Source organism: Linepithema humile, chromosome 7 (assembly GCF_040581485.1).
Source record: "Linepithema humile isolate Giens D197 chromosome 7, Lhum_UNIL_v1.0, whole genome shotgun sequence".
In the NCBI taxonomy this organism is placed as follows: domain Eukaryota; kingdom Metazoa; phylum Arthropoda; class Insecta; order Hymenoptera; family Formicidae; genus Linepithema; species Linepithema humile.
The window spans coordinates 14,058,551-14,079,943 of record NC_090134.1 but is presented as its reverse complement, the minus strand read 5'-3'; the positions used below and the strand labels follow the sequence as shown (position 1 = coordinate 14,079,943).

The following is a 21,393-nucleotide window of genomic DNA, read 5'->3' as shown; positions in this document are numbered from 1 at the left end:
ATTTTGAAAATTAATCCTTTTACAATGAAAATATATCTTTTATTGAAATTACAAAAATTTTTGGTAAAATGAAAAAAGAATATTTCTTCAATATAGAACTTTTTTAAGTAAATACAAGAAGAACATTTCTTGAACGTAAAGATTTATTTTATTAAATATAAACAAAATATTTCTTGTTTGCAAGGAAATGTTTTATTACGTACAAAAAAAAATTATTATGTGCAAAGAAATTTTTTCTTACATATACAAAATATACTTCTTTCATTTAAAAAAAATTTACGTCGCATAACCAAAATTATTTCTTTATTTCTAATAAAAAGAATTAACCAAAAAATTTCTTCAAATTAAAAAAACTTTTCTTTGACCGTATAGCAATGCATAAATTTCTTTGATTGAAAGAAATTTTCTTTGAATCGAAGAAACTTTTTTCTGGGTGTATAGATACTATATAAATATGTATGAGGTTAATTTTAACGAATATTTTAGAGACAAATCAAAATATTTGGAATATATTACAGATATAACTTCTCAATAAGTTCATTAAATTGTCCTGAAAGTTCTATGTAATAATTTTTGCTATTATATTCTTAATTTATGTATTTTAAAAATATATATCTATCTTTTTTATTCTTTTCGTCCTTTAATTGATAAAATTTATTATTTATTAAATTCCTTTTTTTTGAAAGTTCAATACACTTATTCTTTAATGAAATAAAGTCACTTATATTGCTCGTTTTAGTATCTAGTAGTATTTTATAAATTTTATTATGTAATTCTATCATTTCCTTTTTTATATTGTACATACTATTTTTATATAAATAATATTCATTTTTGTACAAAAAGTAATTTTTTAAAAGTTTGAAATCCTTTCTATAAGGAAAGTAGAAGTTAATATCTGTAATTTTTTCTATATAATCAGAATATTCAGAAATATCTAAAGTTGTCATATTTACAAAATCTATCTCATTTTCGTTTGATGGAAGTTCTTCGTTAAAAACATAAATGGAGTATGATCCTCCTATTATATTAGAAATATTATTTGTTATTGTTTTCTCTTTACTCTTTAGGAATATAAAGTTAAAATACTTATTCTTGTCAGTGATTACACAGTCATTGTCTACTTTAATAAATTTTAGGCAATAGTTGTATACATTGAAAAAAAAAAAAACTCTTGTCCTTAAGATTACTTGAAGATATTATTTTACTGGATAAGTTAATGATTTCTTTATACATCTTATATAATGTACGATTTTTTTTTTTTTCTATCATTTGAACAAACTATTATTTCATCGATATCATCAGATTTATATAAAATAAGTAATTTACACTTCAATTGTTTAATATATTCAATATGTTCATTCAATCTTATCAAAAATTCATTATATATTTTGACCAGCAAAGTTTCTCTGATGAAAGTTCTCTTCCTAGTTATTGTATCAATATATTTGTAAGATAATTCTATATCTAAAGGTTTTATATTTTCTGAGTGTACTATATTCACGATATCAAACTCTTCATCATCGAATGGTAATTCTAAACAATATTTATAAAAACTATAATTTCCATATTTTATAGTATTTATTTTTATTCCGTAAATTGACATTTTCTTTATACCATCATTATCTACTATTTCATCATAATGGTCGAGAATTTCACAATCTGATATTTTGTCAAAAAATCTTTTCCTCTTTTCCTCTTCTATTTCGTTATTTATATTTTTAATATATGAATACTTCTTTACGTTCAGATCATTTTCAAAGTTACAGTTATTAAAATACTTGGTGTTAAATAAATTCTTTCTATTGTTGTATTCATTGATAAAATAATATTTATCTATTACATCAGTTATTAGTTTATCTTTACCATAAAACTTTTCATACTTCTTCTTATAATCAATATGTTTCGTTCCTCCTTTACAATCACTTTCATCACTGCACTCTCCAAATCTGACTCTGATAAAATTTTCTATTAGTTTCAGTCTTTCATCTATTCTTTTATGATGATCTGAAGTCTCTTCTATAAATTTTTCTAGAGATTTGTTAGTTTTACAACATTCTTCCAATATTTTTTTCCAATATTTTTATTTTTTTACTATTATCTTTGTTTTTATCAATTATCCGTTGTATTTCCTTCGCAGCTGTATTTATATCCTTTAATAAATTAAAATTTTTTTCACTAACGTTTGAAATGTTATTTTTCATAATAGATAACTCGTTTTCAGATTTATTTACTCTGTCTTTTAACTCTTCTATAATTTTGTATATTTTATCAAAATAAGAATTATTTCTTGTATTTATTTCACTTACAATATCAATGATGTATTGTTCCAATCTTGGTTTCTCACTATCATATTTACTTTCTAATTCATTTAACTTTTTCTCTATGTTTATAAATTGAATATCAACTTTATCTGATAATTTTTTTTCATCTTCATTAATCTTTTTAATATGATCAGATATATGTTTTATATCTTCTATCGAACTAATTGATGATAAGAAACTATTGTATTTTGACTTTTCTGATTCGAAATATATTTCGATGTCATTCTTGAGTTTCTTTATTTCTTCTGAATATAAATCATATTTGGTAATCATTTCCTTTAGTTTTTCATTTGTTTCATATAAATCTACAAGCATATTATCTTTATATATCGAAGAGTACTCGTAATTTTTATCCTTCAAGTTCGATATTATACTGTTATCAATTAATTTCTCATATTCTTTTATATCTTTTTCAATATTATCTATATGGTTGGAATTTTCATTCAAACTAAAATAGATTTTTAAAATATAATAATATCGTAAATTAAAGTTATCAAAATTATCTAATATAAAACTGTTATATACTGACTTAAATGAATTGTTTATTGTCATATTATTCTTTCTGCAATAATCACCGAGTACAAAGAAATAACTAATAGTACTTATCGTTTCAAAATAATAGATTTTTTTCTCGTATTTTAACAATTTATTCATAATATTGGTATTGTCTATATTCCTTATACTATTTAATATTACATTACTTGAAATAATAGGCTTTTGCAATTCTTTCGTAAAATCATCCAGTGTTATTTCGTTATTAATATATTTTTTAATATACTTAAAATGTTTTTTAAAATAATCTTCTAAAAAATTAGATATGTCTTCTAATTTTTTATTAATACCTTTTTTCCTTATTTCTGTTATGAAATTATAATATTCATTTTCCAGTTTTGATATATCTTGCATTTCTTTTTTTGTAAATATATCTTGTATAATATTATTTATTTTTTTATAAAACTCTAAGTATTGTATATATATTTCTTTATATATACTATTATCTTCTTCATCTAAAGCATTTAAAATTAAATGTTTTACATTATTAATAGAAATAATATTTTTAAGGTTATAAGTATCTAATTCACTCTTTTTTTTTATAATATTATTTAAATTAGGAAAACTGACATTAAAAATTCCCGGAAAATAAAACAAACTCATTTAAGATGAATAAAAATATATTCAGAACAGACTTTACTACAAACGAAATAAAAGAAGCTGTGTTTAGTTATATTAATATTAAAAAAAAAAGTGAATTTGATGAAGTATATAATTCTCAGTTAAATTTTAACTACAATAAAGATATATGCTGGTACTGTAACAGGAAAATAGAGAAATATATTTGGGATAGAAAAAGGTATGGATTTTTTTGCTCTATAAAGTGCAGTGAAGTGTTTTTTGGAAATATATGGACTATGTTTAATTATGTAGATAAAGTAGATATAAATTTGGTTCCCATAAATATTATAGAAAATAAAGATGATATCTTCAGACTTATAGATGACACAAAAGATTTTTCTAAATTCAAAGGATATTTCTATGAAAATAATAATAATTATTATTTTCACTTAAAAGCATTTAAAGATTTTAATATTTTATATGATAAATTAATTAAAATAGTATTGATATATAATAATAAAAGGTGTTTATCATGCAATAGTGAAATAGAAAACAATCATAATATTCTAAAATGTGATAATCTATTTATAAGTTTTTGTTCGGTGATTTGTAAAGGCTCGTATTTAAAATTGTCAGAACGATATATATATATAGATGAACAAATTAATATTTACATACCACTAATAACATTTTTTGAAGACAGCAGTGAAATTATCAACATAATAAAAAATGTTTCTGACACGTATATATATGGAGGGTTGGATTGTATAACGTCAGATAATAAAATAAAAATAACAATATTGACAAAAAGGTAAAAATTACTGATAGTCTATGCTATTTTCAATTTTATATAAAGAGTTGGTTATCATTTTTGGTTTATAATTGGTATATTTTATTTTGTCTACCTCAATTACGTTATTAAAATAATTATTAGTTATAGTATAAATAAACATTGTGGCGGCTCACCGCCACACCGCTGCACTGACGCGATATAATACGCCGCGGCGCCGCTACGTGCCGCAGGCCGTCTACGATTATGAGCTTGCGGAGACACCGCCAGGTTGCGCAGGCGGTGAAGAGCTTTCTTGCGATCAAGCTTCGATCGAAGGGATATAAAAGAGCTGCTCCGCAGATCTTTCCTCACTCACTCGCTTCAAGGCGAGCTCTCTCCAGGGCCCTTGAACTGAGTCGTACTCTGCCTCGGCAGAATCTAACCAGAGACACATAGTCTCGCAGTTTTCCTCACGCTGCCTCGCAAGGCGCGTAAAAAGAAAACAGAGTCCCAGCATCGGCCGCACATTTCAACCAAGCGGCCCGCGGATACTCCACTTTCGCCGTCACCTCCTCAGTCTCTAGTTTGGAAATTAATTCCACTAGAGTTCTGCGTCCGGTTGACTCGACCACCAAGGGACACTCTTACACAAGGCGACATCCGAATTCGGAGACCTCTCTCTCCTCGGTACACGGAGCAATCCGCAATTCCGAGAGCCGAGACGGTTGCTACCACCAGCACATCAGAGACTCGTTCCGTAGCAGTACAGACTTCACCGCTCAGAGCCTGCTCAGAGAGCAGTTGTCAGACGGAAGACCATTTCCCGAACGGAGTTCCACCGACACCGGGAAAGGGGCTGCAACGAGCTAACTCAATTGAACCGTCCTTTTTAGGACCCGTTCAACACACTAAAACGCGGCCGGTAATTTCTTACCGCGCCCGTCAATTTTTCTTTTGACTCTCGGCCTTACACTTTTGCCGAGAAAGCGCCTCTGGCGCAATCAATTAAATCAAACAAAACTTGTACATTTACTCTACTTCTCTGACGAGGAAAAATAAATTATATTTTTCTAAGAAATTGGTTTCATAATTTCAACCAAGTCGAACACAATCCATTAGGCAATACGCCTATAAACATATTCCACAAATCTTCTTTTTCGTCTTTTACAGTTGGCTTTAAAGTATTATTTAACCCATAAAGCTTAAATATATTACTTAATATTAGGTTATAGCTTATCGAATCAAGCTTATTTTTTGAATATAGGAAATTAATAAAAGACAAAAATAATATCTCTATATTGTTTTTCATATCAGTTGGTATGTATATTTTCTTCTCGTTATTTTCTAACTTATTTAAAATATTATATACCATCTTGTAATCTTTTAACTTGTTGGAATTTTTCTTTAATATACTACATATCAATGATTGATTTATAAATTTTTTTTCTATATTGTTTTCTTCTATAGAATCATATATTATCTCCATAATATCTTCAATATTATATTGTTTTGAAATATCTTTCATAACATTGTTAAAATGGATTTTTTTATTGTTGAAAGTTTTACTTTTGCTAGATTTTTTAGTTGTACTTGAAAACAGAACATTACATTCTTTACAGAGATAACCATTATTGACATTAATACACGAGTATGATAAACATTTATGGCACTGATATGTTTCCATTTATTAATCAATTCTAATTTTAAACAAATATTATAAATAAATGGAGGGTATTTTTTTAAATAATATAAACAAGGAAATATTAGAAATATATAGTAATATTATTAATAACAAAAAAGATATAAAAAATAGCTCGTTAAAAAGTATACTTGGAAGCTTTTCAAAAAAATATCATAAAAAATCAGATGACAACAAGAAATTAAGTAACTTTATAGTTAATGAAATAAATTATAATGGAAAGTTTAATCTTATCGAAATATCTAAAAGAATAAAAATACTATTGTATCATAATATTATTCCACAAGAAATAAAAAATAAAAACATAAGAGATGTATTATTATCTGAGAAAATTTTAAGTTTTAGTGATATATCAGATATTAAATTGGATTGTGTTAAGGTTTTACTATCTAATATTATTCAAAATATATTAAGATTTTTCATAATAAAAACTATAGAAGGAGAAATTGAAATTAATAAATTATTTGTAAAATTTGATTCAAGAAAGATAAATGACTCTTTAGGATGTTACATAGATATGTATTACGGGATAGAATATCTTATAATTACAGAAGTATTAACAAAATTATTAAGTTTGTATTTTATGTCTAAAACACTTGAAAAAGGAGGAAGTAGAATGATAGTTGAGAGAACGACTGTAGATAATTTAAATAAGTTATACGAGCTTATATCAAGAAATGATGTAAGATACAGAAACGATTTCAAAAATATCTTCATACGCATATCAAATAGTATAACTGACGAATTTCAAGGAGGAAGTAAAAGTATTCACGATATTATTAATAAGATAAAGAATAAAACAATTTCAAAAGAAGAATTACTTCAAGACCCAGAATTATGCGGTGCTATCAATGTTTCTTTAGGAGAGATAAAAATTTCTAAATTAGAACCTTATAATGTTGATAAAGAAAAATTTGTAACTAAAAGTGGAAACGATATTCTAAACGTGGTATTTGGAAACAAAGCGTCTGAAAATATACAGAAGATATTTAATGATAAATATAATATGTCTGCTAACGATATTGTTAACAATCTTGAAAATTATAAAGATAATATAAATAATTTATCGCCTGTAAAAAACAACTCAAATAATAATCAAAATTTCGAGAATTCATTTAATTTTACTGAGAAAGACATAGATATATTATATACATTGAATTTAATAGATGCTTTAAAAAGTATAGGTACTGGAATCACTCCTTTATCAGAATTGTATGAGTTAGATAAAAATCAATCAGATAAAAATATAACAGTAAACTTTTATACTCCAGTTTCGAAAGCAACAATAGATGGAACTCCTATAGAAAAAGAATAATTATGGTTGTCTTAACTCGTCGTTAGATTCGTCTTTTGTCTTATTATCATCTTTATTTTTTTTTCATCTTCATTTTTAGAATCTTGATTAGCTTTACATGTTTCGTCTTGAGTGAGAAAGTAGAATGCAGACATATATATACACCATATACACAACGGAAGGAATAAAATCATTATAATCCAATGTATTTTAATCATATATATTGAAAATAATAGGAATAGAATTGTTGATATTATAGAAAGAGATCCTGGTATTGTTAATGAATTAAATTGTAACATTAGAGGTTGGGATATCCATATCAATAAAAATCCTACTGGAAGTAAGCTTAATATTATACTGTCCCAAAATTTACTAATATTGAAAAGAGGATCGTTAATTCTTGTAAAATGTTTTCCTTGAGGAAGTTTTAAGTTATCGTTTTCTAGGTAATGATTGGCTATATATATGATTCCCATTCCAGCGAATAAATATATGAATAATGTAAAAAATAATCCATAACTACTATTGGATAAATCCAAAAGAACAAACTTATTACTTTTGTACCATTTTCTCCCAGACTCTGGGCTGTATATGATAGAAGATATGTATCCTAAAAATGGAAGTATAAAAATAGTGAATAAATATAAAGTATCGTATATACTAGTTTGTCCATTTAGTAGTGTATCAAAATCTGCCATTTATAAGTAATAAAAATAAACCGATATTTTTTAATATAAAACTAATTTATGTAGAAAATTCTGTAATAAATTCCTCTATTGTAAGAATACGTTTATTTTTTTTTCAGCTTCTATTATTTTTGATGATTTCTTAGGAGTTCTTACTTTACTAATTAAGACATCAGATTTATTGACTGTCGTTATTATAATATTATAGTTTTTTATTTTATCTTGTATATATGTCATATCTCTAAAACCAGATAGAGACACATACAATACTATATTATCATTATCACTGATTTTATAATAGATGTTAAAGTTCTTATTATATTTGTCTCTATCGTTGATGAACTTTCCTATTCCGACAATAAACTCATTTGTTATTTTCTCCTTAAATCCTTTTAAAGATATTAGTTTATCGTATATAGTATGTTTGTTATATGTATGTATATCAGGAAAATTTTTATAAATCTCAAATAACCTTCTGCGCGATATATTATCAAATATACTGATAGCCGATAGTAAGTCGACTATAAACAACTTCTTGTCTTTCAAGTCATCAATAATATTATATATATTCAATGACGTTTTCTTTCCTAAGAAAGATAAATCTTTTTCTTTCAATCTTAAAAAACTAAAAACATCTGTCAATTTATGCTCAGAATTTATTTTTTCCAAAGTTTTTATTTCTATATCTTCGTACTTAAAATATTTTAAGAAATATAGTATTTTTTTGACATTTATAGTATCGTCAGAATCCTTTATGTATATGTGAACTCCTTTCGAGTAATAATCATATTCAGGTAATTTCAAATCTCCTTCTTTGATTATACTTTTTATATTTGGAATTATATCTCCAGATTTTGTTATTTTTATAATAGATCCATTACCAATTTTGTTGTCAATCACATATTTAGCGTTGTTACATGTTACTCTTTTCACAATAGTATTATCTATTTCAACGTGATATAATATGGCAACAGGTATCAATCTACCACTTTTAAATATTTGCCACGATATATGATCTACATTAGCTTTGTACGTATTAAAATTATGTTTAAATGAGATAGACCACAAATATTTGTTTGACGATGAAATATTATGTACTTTATTGTCTCTTATAACTATACCATCAATATAATAGTCAAGATTATATTTCCAATCACTTAATATTTTTTTTAAATAATCGTAATTAAGATGTTTAGCCTTCACAACCACATATTTTACGGTACCAATTTTATATACATTTTTTAATATACCGAACTTTTCTAGTTGTGTAATATTATCATCTATTACATCATAACCCAAGAAAAATAGATTTTTTCCTATATCTTCGTCTATAGTCTTCCGATTTATTTGTCCACAAACCAAATTTCTAACATTTTTAAAGTTGTATTTTTTATTAATTTCATCAAGATCTGATTTTTTGATAATAAGTTCTCCTCTAACTTTTATTTCCTTCGTAACTTCAAAATTCAAAAAATCTTTTATTTCGTTCTTTAATCTGCCATAATTGCCATCTCCTCTTGTATATATATTAGAATTGTATATTAATATACATATCCCATCTGCTTTTGCAGACAGTACATCATCTTCTTCTGAAATGTTATTGTTTTTTAGCCATTTACTTAGTTTATTGTCGTGTTCATATGTTTTATCTTCACTCCCAAGATATATTGGAAGTTTTTTGAATTCCTTTCCTCTTTTTTCTCCAATATTTTTCAATACAGAACTATGACTTTTACAATTATTTAAGTATTCAACTATCATATCGTATAACTCATCATCTATTGGACTTTTTCCCTTTTTATGATATAACTCGTTCAACTTATCAACATATTTCTCTATTTCATGTATGCTTATTTCCTTAATTTTATCAAAATTTTTTTTCGTAATCTTGTTCATGTCTAATTGTAGTGTTTATATAATTTTCTTTATATTTTTTCAAAAAAAAATTTATATATTATAAAAATATAGTTAAATATAGTTATATGTTATAAAAATAGTATATATATATAATGGTTATATATTATAAAAAATAGTCATATATTATAAAAATATAGTTATATATTATAAAAATAGTCATATATTATAAAAATATAGTTATATATTATAAAAATGTAAATTAGAACATTTGCAAGAATAAGTATATCTATCTATACCAATACACGTAAGTTTGAACATAATAATATCACATAATGTATTTATTTGTTTTTTATTAATTTTTTCATTACACACTATATATATATATAAGTATATCTTAATCCTTTTAGTCTTATAAATATCAGCCAAATAAAATAATCTATTATTAACAATTTCCTTGTATTTAAAACACTCTCTGTAATTATTAAAAGATAATAGTGTATTGTAGCGATTTATACTATATTCGTAATCATCTAAATTTCTTTTTATATATTCCAAATTATATAATGATATATATTGAATTATATATATATTATTACAATTAATGATATTTGATAATTTTGATTTATTGTTTGTAAATATGTATTTCTGTAATTTTTTTTTCTTTGATGTATCTAGATTATCATAATTTAATTTAATTTTAAGTATTAAATCCTTATCAAAATTTATTCTATCATATATATATCTGTGATAATTCATTGTGTTAATAGTTGCACTTACAATAGTATTTATATTTTGAGAGATGTATACAAAATATATTACATATAACATTTACCTTTATTTTTTCACATATACTATTACATGAAATACAAAATAAATGGTAATATGATTCTTCCAGTTTTAATGTATAGAACAATCTATTATTTTTAAATTTCATATATAGTATAATACATTTAACATATTCTTTATCATTGTAGTATTTATTATATAAATCTATAATAGTTTTAAAACTGTTTATGTTTTTTATTATACTTTCATATTTTATATTAGATATATAGTTTACAACATAAAGATTTTTACAATTTAATAATTCATTTACTTTATATTTCAATTTTTTTTTCAAACATTTTTGTATAATTTCTTTGTCATTTTTACTTAACTTATCATATTTTTCCTTCAAATTATACAGTATGTTTCGTCGAAATAAAGTTCGCAGTATAAGATTTTTAATTTATTATTTGACGAATCCATCTTTCAATTTAAATGTATTATTTCTGTTTTTAAAATAATTTTTGGAAAACAAAAGTTACAAAGAAGATAATGAATGAAATTAAACAAAAATTAAATATGTAACCTAATATACGTCACAAATAATATTCTCAAATCCAGCATTGTTGTATACCAATAATGTTGCGTATCTAGAAAAATATCGTCTTTAACATGACCACCATTATATAGAAAATCTTTTATTGAAAATTTGTCATTAGAAATATTTTTAATTTTCTCTTTTATAGCATAAGGAGTATCATTATCTATTACGAAATTTTCTATTTCTACATTTTGTTCTCTAAACAATTTTCTCAAAGAATCTTCTATGATCTTATTTTTCATATACGGAAGTGACATTGCAAACGGGTCATACTTTATCCACGTATCGTTATCAATTTTGTTATATGAATATCGTCCGATATATTCTTTCGATGAACACATTTCGTATATTCCTGAATTTTCTAGTGTTTTACAACATACAGCTCCTATTAGAGAGAATACTTCGCCTCCGATTGTTGGATCATCAGGTATATCTATAGGATCGTCTAGTACAATGTTTTTTGCACCAGAATTATAAAATCTTGATAAAGATTTCTTGTGAATTCTAGGAATACTAATAAAGAAGACACCATTTGCAAATAGAACAGAATTATTATTTATATTTCTAAACATATCAAATGACAGTTTATTACCTAAAAATGGACCTAAATTACCAATTTCTCCAAGATACGCACAATTTTTTTCCTCCTTTACAATAAATTTTCTAACTATACACAATCTTTTAGTAAGAGAGTCGTAACTTATATTATTAAATACAGAACTATCTAACTTCAAAGATTCTTTAATACTACCTAATCTATTTCTCATGATATCAAACTCTACAAATTCAACGGATTCAGGTACAGACGATATAGGGTCTGTTGTTTTTGTTACAAGTATAGGCTTAAATGGAACACACGATAGGACTGTTGATAATATTTTTTCTTCTTCGGTTTTGTAAGATCTGAATCCTATTTTGTTTGTTATCTTTGATAACTCTCCTGACAGTTGACTGTACCACTTACCTTGTCTCAAGTTTAAAACAATCATCTTTAACATATTGTGATATATTAATCTATATAATTCGTGTTTTAATCTTACTTCTCCGTTAATTATCTTAGTATCTCCTGTTATAAAATCTGTAGGATCAGACGCTTTCAAAAACATTCTAAATTTATTCTCTTCAGTTATTTTCTTATTAACTATCATGTCTGTCAGTACAGTAAGAGGATCAACGTTGTTTATTAAATCGTCCAAAAATGTTAATTTATTTGCAAATAAACAAAATATAACAGGCTCTATAAAATCGTTATTATTTCCGAACGAAACTACATCTCTTATAAATCCACTATCTAAACTAGATAGATTTTTATACTGTTTTGAGACTATTCTGCTGTTAAAATTACATGTTTGATACGAATGTGATTTATATATCACTTCCAAGAGTTCCATTTGTTTATCCAAAACAATTTTGTTAAGATTCGAAAGAGAAAAATATGGATGTGTTTTTAATATCTGTTGTTTCAAGACATAAGGAGTGTTGTCCTCTATATATTTTACCAACGCGTCATATTCAAAATTATTTATATCAGTACTGTAATTTCTTAAAATAGTTTCTATGATATCTTTAGATAAGGTGTTTGCGGATAATAAAATATTCTGATTGATTAAATCATATATAGCCTTCTTCCCCAATCGTTCTATCTTGGAAGTGTCTATATTTTGAATGTTAAAATAACTTGGTTTTTCTAAGAAGTCAATTTCTTTTTCAGGCTTTCTTTTTTGTTTTTTCTTACCTCCCTTTTCATAATCTTCATTAGAAACCTCCATATTATTGACGAGCATATAGATCTTTCTGCATACATCACATCTGTTTTGACATTGATCGTACATGTGGTAATGATTCAATGAATTATCTATATATATATTATTTTCTTCATTCTCTTTTATTTTTGATATAAAATTATCCAATGTATTTTCATCTTTACAGTTACAAATGTCATCTCAAGAAATTCTAAATATATATTTTTCATTATTCATTTATTTATAATAAAAGAGCGATTTAAAATCCTCCATTATTTCCATATGTAGCTATAAAGACTGATTTATCTAAATAATTTGATGTTATTTGATTTTTATCTGTGGTAAAGTCGTTAAAAGTATTGTTTTCTATGTTCAATTTTATATGCTTTTGATTGCCATCTGTTCTGTATCTTGATAATTCTTGATAGTCGCTGAAGTTGTCTTCAATTTTAAATTTAAGCAATGATATAAGATAATTGAATATTCTCCATCCGTATTCATTTTTATCTTTTAGAAAAGAGTATAATTGTATGGCTAGTGTAGCCAACATAGATTGTATGTTTTTTATTGATATTTTATTCTTGTCTATATCTATATAAAATGTATTTGTTAGGTTAGACATTATCAGATATTGTTTGTTGTTATCTATTATATTCGAGAAACTATACTTACCAAAGTTTCTCCTGTTGATTTTTGATTTCTTAATATTTTCTGATTTTTTTCCACCTTTCTCAGTCCTACTTTCGAAAAAGATTTCATTTAGAAACGCGTTATATTTTATTGAATATATTCCATTGACGCTATTTAATTCATCTATTATAACTTCGGGTTCAGATAATATTACAATTAATTTATCGAATCTATCATTTATATCTTCAATATCTATAAAATTGTCAATATTAAGCATGCATATATTATTTCCATATAGTTTATAACTAATATTATTTAAGTCAATAGAATTTCTATATTCTTTAACTTTTTTAAGATCAAACTTCTTATATTTATCTTTGATATAAAGTAAAAAAGAGTATAAAACAGATTCATATTTCTCACTATTTTCATATATTTTATGACATCTAAATAATTCGTTATTCATTCTTATTTGATTTAACAGTTGAAATAACGGATCTATAAATTTAATTCCGTTTATATCTGTTGTTCTTATTTTCTCGAGTGTGTAATTACTAAGATATATGCAATCTATCAATTTTCTATTATTATAAAACAAAGACAAGTGTCCTTTAATAAATGGATAACCAAGAATATGAAGATTGTAACCAGTTATCATCTTAACAGCAAACATCAGTAAAATCATATAGAAGAATGATTCTGGAAAATATACATCTATATCTTCATACTTTACGTTATGTATTATGTGATTTGTATACGATCCATAACATATTAAATACGAATGTATATATAATGATTTTCTCATAATGTTGATGATAATAGATTCCAACGATTTGACTTCTTCGTCGTCCGTATTACCATTTTTTACATTACCATTAGTATTTCCTTTTATTTTTACATTATTTATGTATTCAGTAGATATTTTCTTTATGTATTCTTTCGATTTACTGGTTTTATAAATACTTGATACATCTATGTGAGTCCTTGATATATCTTGATTATCTTCTTTAGTTAAAACTCCCAGTAGTCATGTATGTTTTGTAACAACTATAAAAATTGATATTTTGTAATATTTATAATTCCCCTATAATCATACTTGCAATTCTTTTGTCTATTAAAATATTCATTAACTCTATCATTGATTCTGTTATAAGTAATAATATTTTTGTCTATAGACATTTCATTCTGAAAAAACGTTTCCGAAAATTTATTAAGTAGACTTTTTAATTTTTGCTTATCAAACTTGCATATGGTTGAAATCTTATTTGAATATCCCTGGAGTATTGTACACTCGTTATCTGACAATTTTCTGTCTCCAAGATAGTGATTTAAAGTTTGATTGTCACTCATAATTTACTTATTTATATTAATTTTTCAAGTATGAATAATAATTTATTGTTCCCCTTAGGGTTACAAGCTTTTCTTCTCGCCATACATTTCCTTACATCTATACTTAGTCTATACTTAGTCTATCCTTAATCCTATCTTAACCTAACCGCCTTTTGGAGCAGGAGCGTGAGCCATATGTGCCCACCCTCCTCCTCCCCTACCTATACACACACACATCTCGCCTCTGGGACTTCCGTTTCCATTGCTTTGTACATCTTTTATGTCCAACTACTTCGCCCCTTTTCCCTCCCTCTCTCTCTCTCTCTTTCTCTCTCTCACTCTCTCACTCTCTCTCTCTCTCTTTCTCTCTCTCTCTCTCTCTCTCTCTCTCTCTCCCTTTTTCTCTCTCTCTTTCCTTTTTCCTCTCTCTCTCTTTCCTTTTTTCTTTCATGCATCTCTCTCTCCTTCACACATTCTCTCTTCCTCCTCCATATTTCCTTCCCTTTCCTCCTTCCCCTTTCTTTCTCTCTCTATCTCTTTCATCCACCGTTCCCCTTCTCCCTCCTCTCCTAATACCCAGCCTACCGCCTCCTGCCAGCTTCCTCCTCCTTCCTTCCACTCTCTACACTCCTCCCATACGTGTTCCCATGTTTCCCTCTCTCCTCCACATAATCTGCATCTCCTTTTTTCCTCCTCCTCCCAGTACCTTCCCTCCCTTACTTCATTCCCCAACCTGAATCTTGCCACTCTCTTCCATCTGCTTTCACCCCATCCTTTTTTTAGATAATCCGGTATCCCTTCCCCTTTTACTTCCTTGTACCATCTACTAAACCTCGATTCACTTATCTTTTCCCTTCTTTCCTTTCTCTGTTTCTCCTTGTCCCTTCCTCTCTAATTCCTCATACCTCGCCTCTCCCTTCTCTTTCTTCTTCTCCACCTCCTCAATTGATATCTCCCTTTCCTCTAAGAACTTCCTCCTTTCTTCCTCCCATTCCGATCTCACTCTTCCCTCTTTGAATCTCTCTTTCATCTCCTCCCTACATTCCCTCGCTATCTCACTTCCCCTCCCCTCATCTAATCTTTTTTCAAATCCCCACGCCCTCCTTCCCGCTCTTCCCCTTAGTTTCTCCCTTTGTAGTTCCTCTCTCACCAAGTATCCTGGCGTCCTTGCCTCTACTCCCAGTACCCATCTTAAATATCTCTCCTCTGCCCTTTCCATTTCCTCTCTCTCCTTCCACCCCCATATCTCTACCCCATACCCCATCACTGTCCATACCAATTTATCAAATAACCATAACCTTCTCCCCCAATCCTTCCCGAATCTTCTTTTCCCTATCCCCCATACCTGCCCCATCACCGTTGTCGCTTTTCTCACCCTCTCCCTGATCTGTGCCCCCTGCCCTCCGTTTCTCTGTATTATGTATCCCAGATATCTAAACTCCTTCACCTCCTCAATTATCTTCCCTTTCCATCTCCATACCTTTTTCCTCCATCTCCCTCCCCCCTTTCTAAACCTCATGATCTTCGTCTTTTCGGTGTTCAGCTCTAAATTCTTTCTGTCCAAATATCTTTCTAACCTTTCCATCATGCCCTTCATCTCCTCCTCCTCCTCTGCTATCAAAACCATGTCGTCTGCATATGCTAAGGAGTATATCTTGCGCCCTCTTAACTTTACTCCTCCCCATTTCACTTTCCCCATTTCCTCCTCTATATCTGCTAACATTACATTAAAGATTAGTGGGCTCAATGGGCACCCCTGCCTCACTCCTCTCGCCGTCCAAAAGTTCCCCCCCTCCTCCCCTCCTACCCTTACTTTACTTTTCGTCTCCTTCAACACCTCCTCCACTCTTTCCACCAACCCTTCCCTTACCCCTCTCTCTCTCATTGCCCCCACTAATATTCCCCTATCCACCGAGTCGAATGCTGCCTTTAAATCTACACTCACCCGAAAAAAAAGCGGTACACTGAAAATGTGGGAAAAATTCATCAAATTTCAACTGACGATAACTTCGTAAATAATAAAGATAGAAAGTTCTATAAAATATGGAAATGAAGCTAAAAATCTCTACTTTAAGAATCAATTTATTTCAATGTTGCAAAATAAATTTATTGAAAATGGCGGATGACAAAGCGCGAGCATGCAAAATTGAAAAATAATGGTTCGAGTTTGCGACGGTGCACGGTATAAACAAAAAATTGTAGCTTATTGGGATCAAAAGCGTACGAAAGTACAGAGTCTCCTCTTTAAAATGCTTTTTTATGCATCTCGATACGATGATTTTTCGCTGAGAGATTCGCATTTGAAGTAAGAATCTGCCTTTTTCTTCAAATGCGAATCTCTCGGCGAAAAATCATCGTATCGAGATGCATAAAAAAGCATTTTAAAGAGGAGACTCTGTACTTTCGTACGCTTTTGATCCCAATAAGCTACAATTTTTTGTTTATACCGTGCACCGTCGCAAACTCGAACCATTATTTTTCAATTTTGCATGCTCGCGCTTTGTCATCCGCCATTTTCAATAAATTTATTTTGCAACATTGAAATAAATTGATTCTTAAAGTAGAGATTTTTAGCTTCATTTCCATATTTTATAGAACTTTCTATCTTTATTATTTACGAAGTTATCGTCAGTTGAAATTTGATGAATTTTTCCCACATTTTCAGTGTACCGCTTTTTTTTCGGGTGAGTGTATAAACAGCGCCGTCATTTTTCCTTTCTTTTTTCCCAGCTGTCTGTTCACTAAATAATTTAAAACATATATATTGTCTAATGTCCCCATCCCTTCTCTGAAACCTGTCTGACTCTGTGGTACTATTCCCTTTTCTTCCACTTCCCTCCTTAGCCTCTCTGCCAACGTTATTGTATATATCTTGTAACATGAACTCATTAATGTCACCCCTCTGTAATCTTCCACTTTCTCTCCCTCTCCTTTCTTTCTGATCGGCACCACTACTCCCTCCTTCCATTTCTCCGGCCATCCCTCCCCCCTCCATACCCTGTTACACCAGCTCCAGACCCACTCTTCCACTTCTTCCCCTCCATATTTCCATGCTTCTCCTGGTATCCCGTCCACTCCCATTGCCTTCCCATTTCTTAGTTTTTTTATCGCCTCCTTTATTTCCTTTCTGCTGATCTCTTCTTCCTCCTCTCCCTCCCCTCCTTTCTTCCTTTCTCCCCCCTTTACTACTTTTCCTTCTGTCCCCCCCAGTAGCCTCATGAAGTACTCTTTCCACTCCTCCATTCCTATCCCATCATTTATCCTAGTTCTTCTTTTCCTTTCTCTATTTACTATTTCCCATACCTCATTCTCCCTTTTTACTTCCCTTGCTCTTTTTTCCCATCTTTCATTTTCCTCTTTCTTTTTCCTTTCACACGTTTCCTTATATTCCTTCTTCTTCTCTTTATACTCTTTCCCTTCTCCTCCTTTTCTTCTCCATCCTCTTAACTCCCTTCTTGCCTCCTTCTTCTTTTCCTCACATTCTCTGTCCCACCATCCCCTCCTCTTCCCCTCCTCTTTCCCCACGTCCCGCTCCACTTCCTTTATCGCCTCTTTCATCTTCCTCTCCATCCCTTCCCATTCTACCCTCATTTCTTCTTCCCCCGATTTTAACCCTTCCATCCTTTGTTTGAACTTTTTACACCCCTCCTCATTCCATACTCCTCTCCATATTTTTCCTTTTTCCCTACTCTCGTTCCTCTTCCTTTTTTGTCTTTGTCCCTCTCCCTTAACCCATACCTCCACTGGCTGGTGGTCTGACTCTATGTTGTCTCCTATCCTTAGCCTTTTTATCTTCCCCCTCGTATCCTCATCTGCTATTACGTAGTCTATTACCGTATTCCCTTTTCCTCCTGTGAACGTGTACTCCCCCTCCTCCTCACCCTCTATGCATCCATTCAGTATTCCCCATCCTCTTTCCTCCAAGAACTCCACCATCACCTTCCCCTCCCTATTCATCTTCCTATCCTTCGATTTCCTTCTCCTTCCCTCCCCCTCCCCTCCTCCTTCCTCTCCCTCTTTCCCTATCTCTATACCTCCTCCCTCCTCCCCTGTTCTCGCATTAAAGTCCCCCCCAATTATTGTACTCACTTCTACCTCCTTCTCCCCTACCCACTGTTCCATGCTCTGTAACATCTCCTCCATATTCCCATTAACGTATACCCCCACCACCCTCCATTTATGTTTTCCTTTTTTTATCCTTCCCACTATTATCCCTTCTCTCTCCGTTACTATTTTCCTCCCTTTGTCCAACATCTCTTTTCTTATCCCCATTACCATCCCTCCCATCGCCCTTCCTTTTTTATTTTTTCTTTCCGCCATTTGTACTCCCCACTCGTATCCTCTTGGTAACTTTTCTTTCACCCTTTCCCACCCTTTTTTATCCATCCATGTTTCTATCAGTACTATTACATCCCATTTCTTTAGTCTCTCCCAGAATTCTTTATCCTTATTTCCCACCCCTGCCACATTCCAGAAGGCTATTCTCCACTCCCTTTCCCTCCCGTCCTCTCGCCTCACCTTTCCGTCCCTTTCCCTTCTCTCTTCTATCCCATGCTTCCCTCCCTCCCCAATCTCCCTTCCCCCTGCCCCCCTACTTTTGTGCACCCTTTCCCGTCTCTTAGCACCTCCTCCTCCTCATCCCACTTCCACCATTGCCCATTTATTCTTACTCTCCCATATCCTATCCATACACTTTTCCCTTTCCTTTCCTCTTCCCTGGCTATCTCCTCCAATTTCCATCTCATCCTCCTTTCTTTCCATGTCCAGTCCTCTACTATTCTTTCCTTTCTACCCTTAAGCATTTTCTTTCTCTCCCATATCTCCTTCCTTTTCTCATCATTCTCCAGCCTTATCCCCACTATCTCTCTTCCTTTTTCTCTATCCTCCGCTATCCTCCATATCTCTTCTATCTTTACCTTCGCTTCTATAACCTTCATTAATTCTTCTACCGCTTCTTTCCTTTTCCCTTCCCTTACCTCTATTCCTTTTATTACCAAATTCCTTCTCCTCTCTTCCCTCTCTTTCCTTTCCATCCTCCTTTCTATCTCTTTTATTCTTATTTCTATTTTTCCTCCTTCTCCCTTCCCTTCTTTCCTTCCTCCTTCCCTCTCATTCTCTCCGTCTCTCTCTATCTCTTTTATTCTCCTTTCCAATCCCTTTATATGCCTTTTCATTTCCTCTCTCTCCTCCCTCCACCCCTCCTCCTTATCTCTAATCTCTTTCATTTCCTTCCTTATGTCTATTATTCCCTCCTTCACTTCTTCCTTCATCTGTCTCATTTCTTCCTTCCACTCCTCCAACCCCATCCTCATCACCTCCTTCATTACCCCCTCCATCTCCCTTTTCCATTTCCTCATCTCCTCCTCTCCCTTCTCTATCCCCTTCTGCTCTCCTTCTTTCTTTCCCTCTTCTTTCCCCGGTGACCTCGTTATCTTCTTACTTTTACTAAATATGCCTTTCTCCTCCTCTTCCCCCTTTTCCCATGCCTCTTCCCTCTTCCTCTTCCACATCTCCTCTATACACCCATAACTTCCGCGTCTAACTCTCCCCCCTCTCGCTTCTCTTAATCTCTCTTCCATTTCCAATTCCAATTTCCTTTCCATCCCGCTATGTCGCCACCTATCACCCTCACCTATTACCTTCTATCTTCTATGTGCTCCTCGCTCTTTCTCTTAATCCCGATCGTGTCCGTCTCTATATCCTATGTTCTATGCCTATCTATATAACTTCTTTTCCCTTGCCCTTTCCCTTTCTCTCTTTCACACCCTGCGCTCCCCCCACTCACACCCACTCTCTCTCACCTCCACTCTCTCCTCCACTCGCTCTCACTCCTCCTTTCGCTCTCCTCTCGCTTCCCACGTCACTCCAAAAATTTCTCTCCACGCCACGTGTCGCACTCTATCGCACCGGAAACAGAAGTCCTAATTTTTTTTTTTTTTTTTTTTTTTTCAAGTAATTACCAAAATTAATATTTTTATTTAATTACAAAGCCGAGAATTTAATGTTTAATAACTTTTGTAATTTTTCAATAAATTAGTACTTCAAAATTTCAAGGCTATAAATGAATGATAAAGATAAACTTTCAAATTTAATGAAAAAGTATCATGATAATAAGTATTTATCACAAAACGATGAAAGTAAATTACAATATTTTTATTGTTGTAGGATATGCAAAAAATGCGGAAAATTAAAAAAGAAAAATATCATTTATACATATAATGATTATATATATAAATACAATTTATAAGAAATTAATATTATTAAAGTCTTTGTACTTCTTTCAAAAAACAAGTACTTTACAATCCTTGAGATTATTAGATGCCACTGTAATTACGTTATATATATATTGTCGTGTACTTCACATGTCATATTATAATTGTAGAAGTAATAGTATAATTCACTTTCCAACTTTATGAAATATTTCATTAATTTTTCATCTTCTTTAATATTGAACTGTAGAATATCACACACGTTATTAATGTTTAAATGATATATTACTTTATTTATAAACGTGAAATGATCTATGTAAAAAATTGATGCAAAACACCTCCTGATATCCTTAATAGTATTAAAAGATAAATAAA

The 21,393-nt window shown here is 30.0% G+C and overlaps 2 protein-coding genes across 2 annotated transcripts; both read right to left on the bottom strand.

Moving 5' to 3' along the window:
* Nucleotides 1–17,470: 17,470 nt before the first annotated feature.
* LOC137001214 (trichohyalin-like) lies at nt 17,471–18,952 on the bottom strand. The gene has a single exon (XM_067359598.1). The coding sequence runs from the start codon at nt 18,950–18,952 to the stop codon at nt 17,471–17,473; it is 1,482 nt and encodes a 493-aa protein (XP_067215699.1).
* Nucleotides 18,953–19,353: 401 nt separating this feature from the next.
* LOC137001213 (uncharacterized) lies at nt 19,354–20,412 on the bottom strand. Its single transcript, XM_067359597.1, has one exon. It carries the CDS (start codon nt 20,410–20,412, stop codon nt 19,354–19,356), a length of 1,059 nt encoding a protein of 352 aa, XP_067215698.1.
* Nucleotides 20,413–21,393: the final 981 nt, after the last annotated feature.

Excerpts from the sequence above, each read along its gene's own strand:
- LOC137001214 (XM_067359598.1), bottom strand. The coding sequence starts at position 18,952 with ATGGAGGAGATGTTACAGAGCATGGAACAGTGGGTAGGGGAGAAGGAG.
- LOC137001213 (XM_067359597.1), bottom strand. The coding sequence starts at position 20,412 with ATGGAAAGGAAATTGGAATTGGAAATGGAAGAGAGATTAAGAGAAGCG.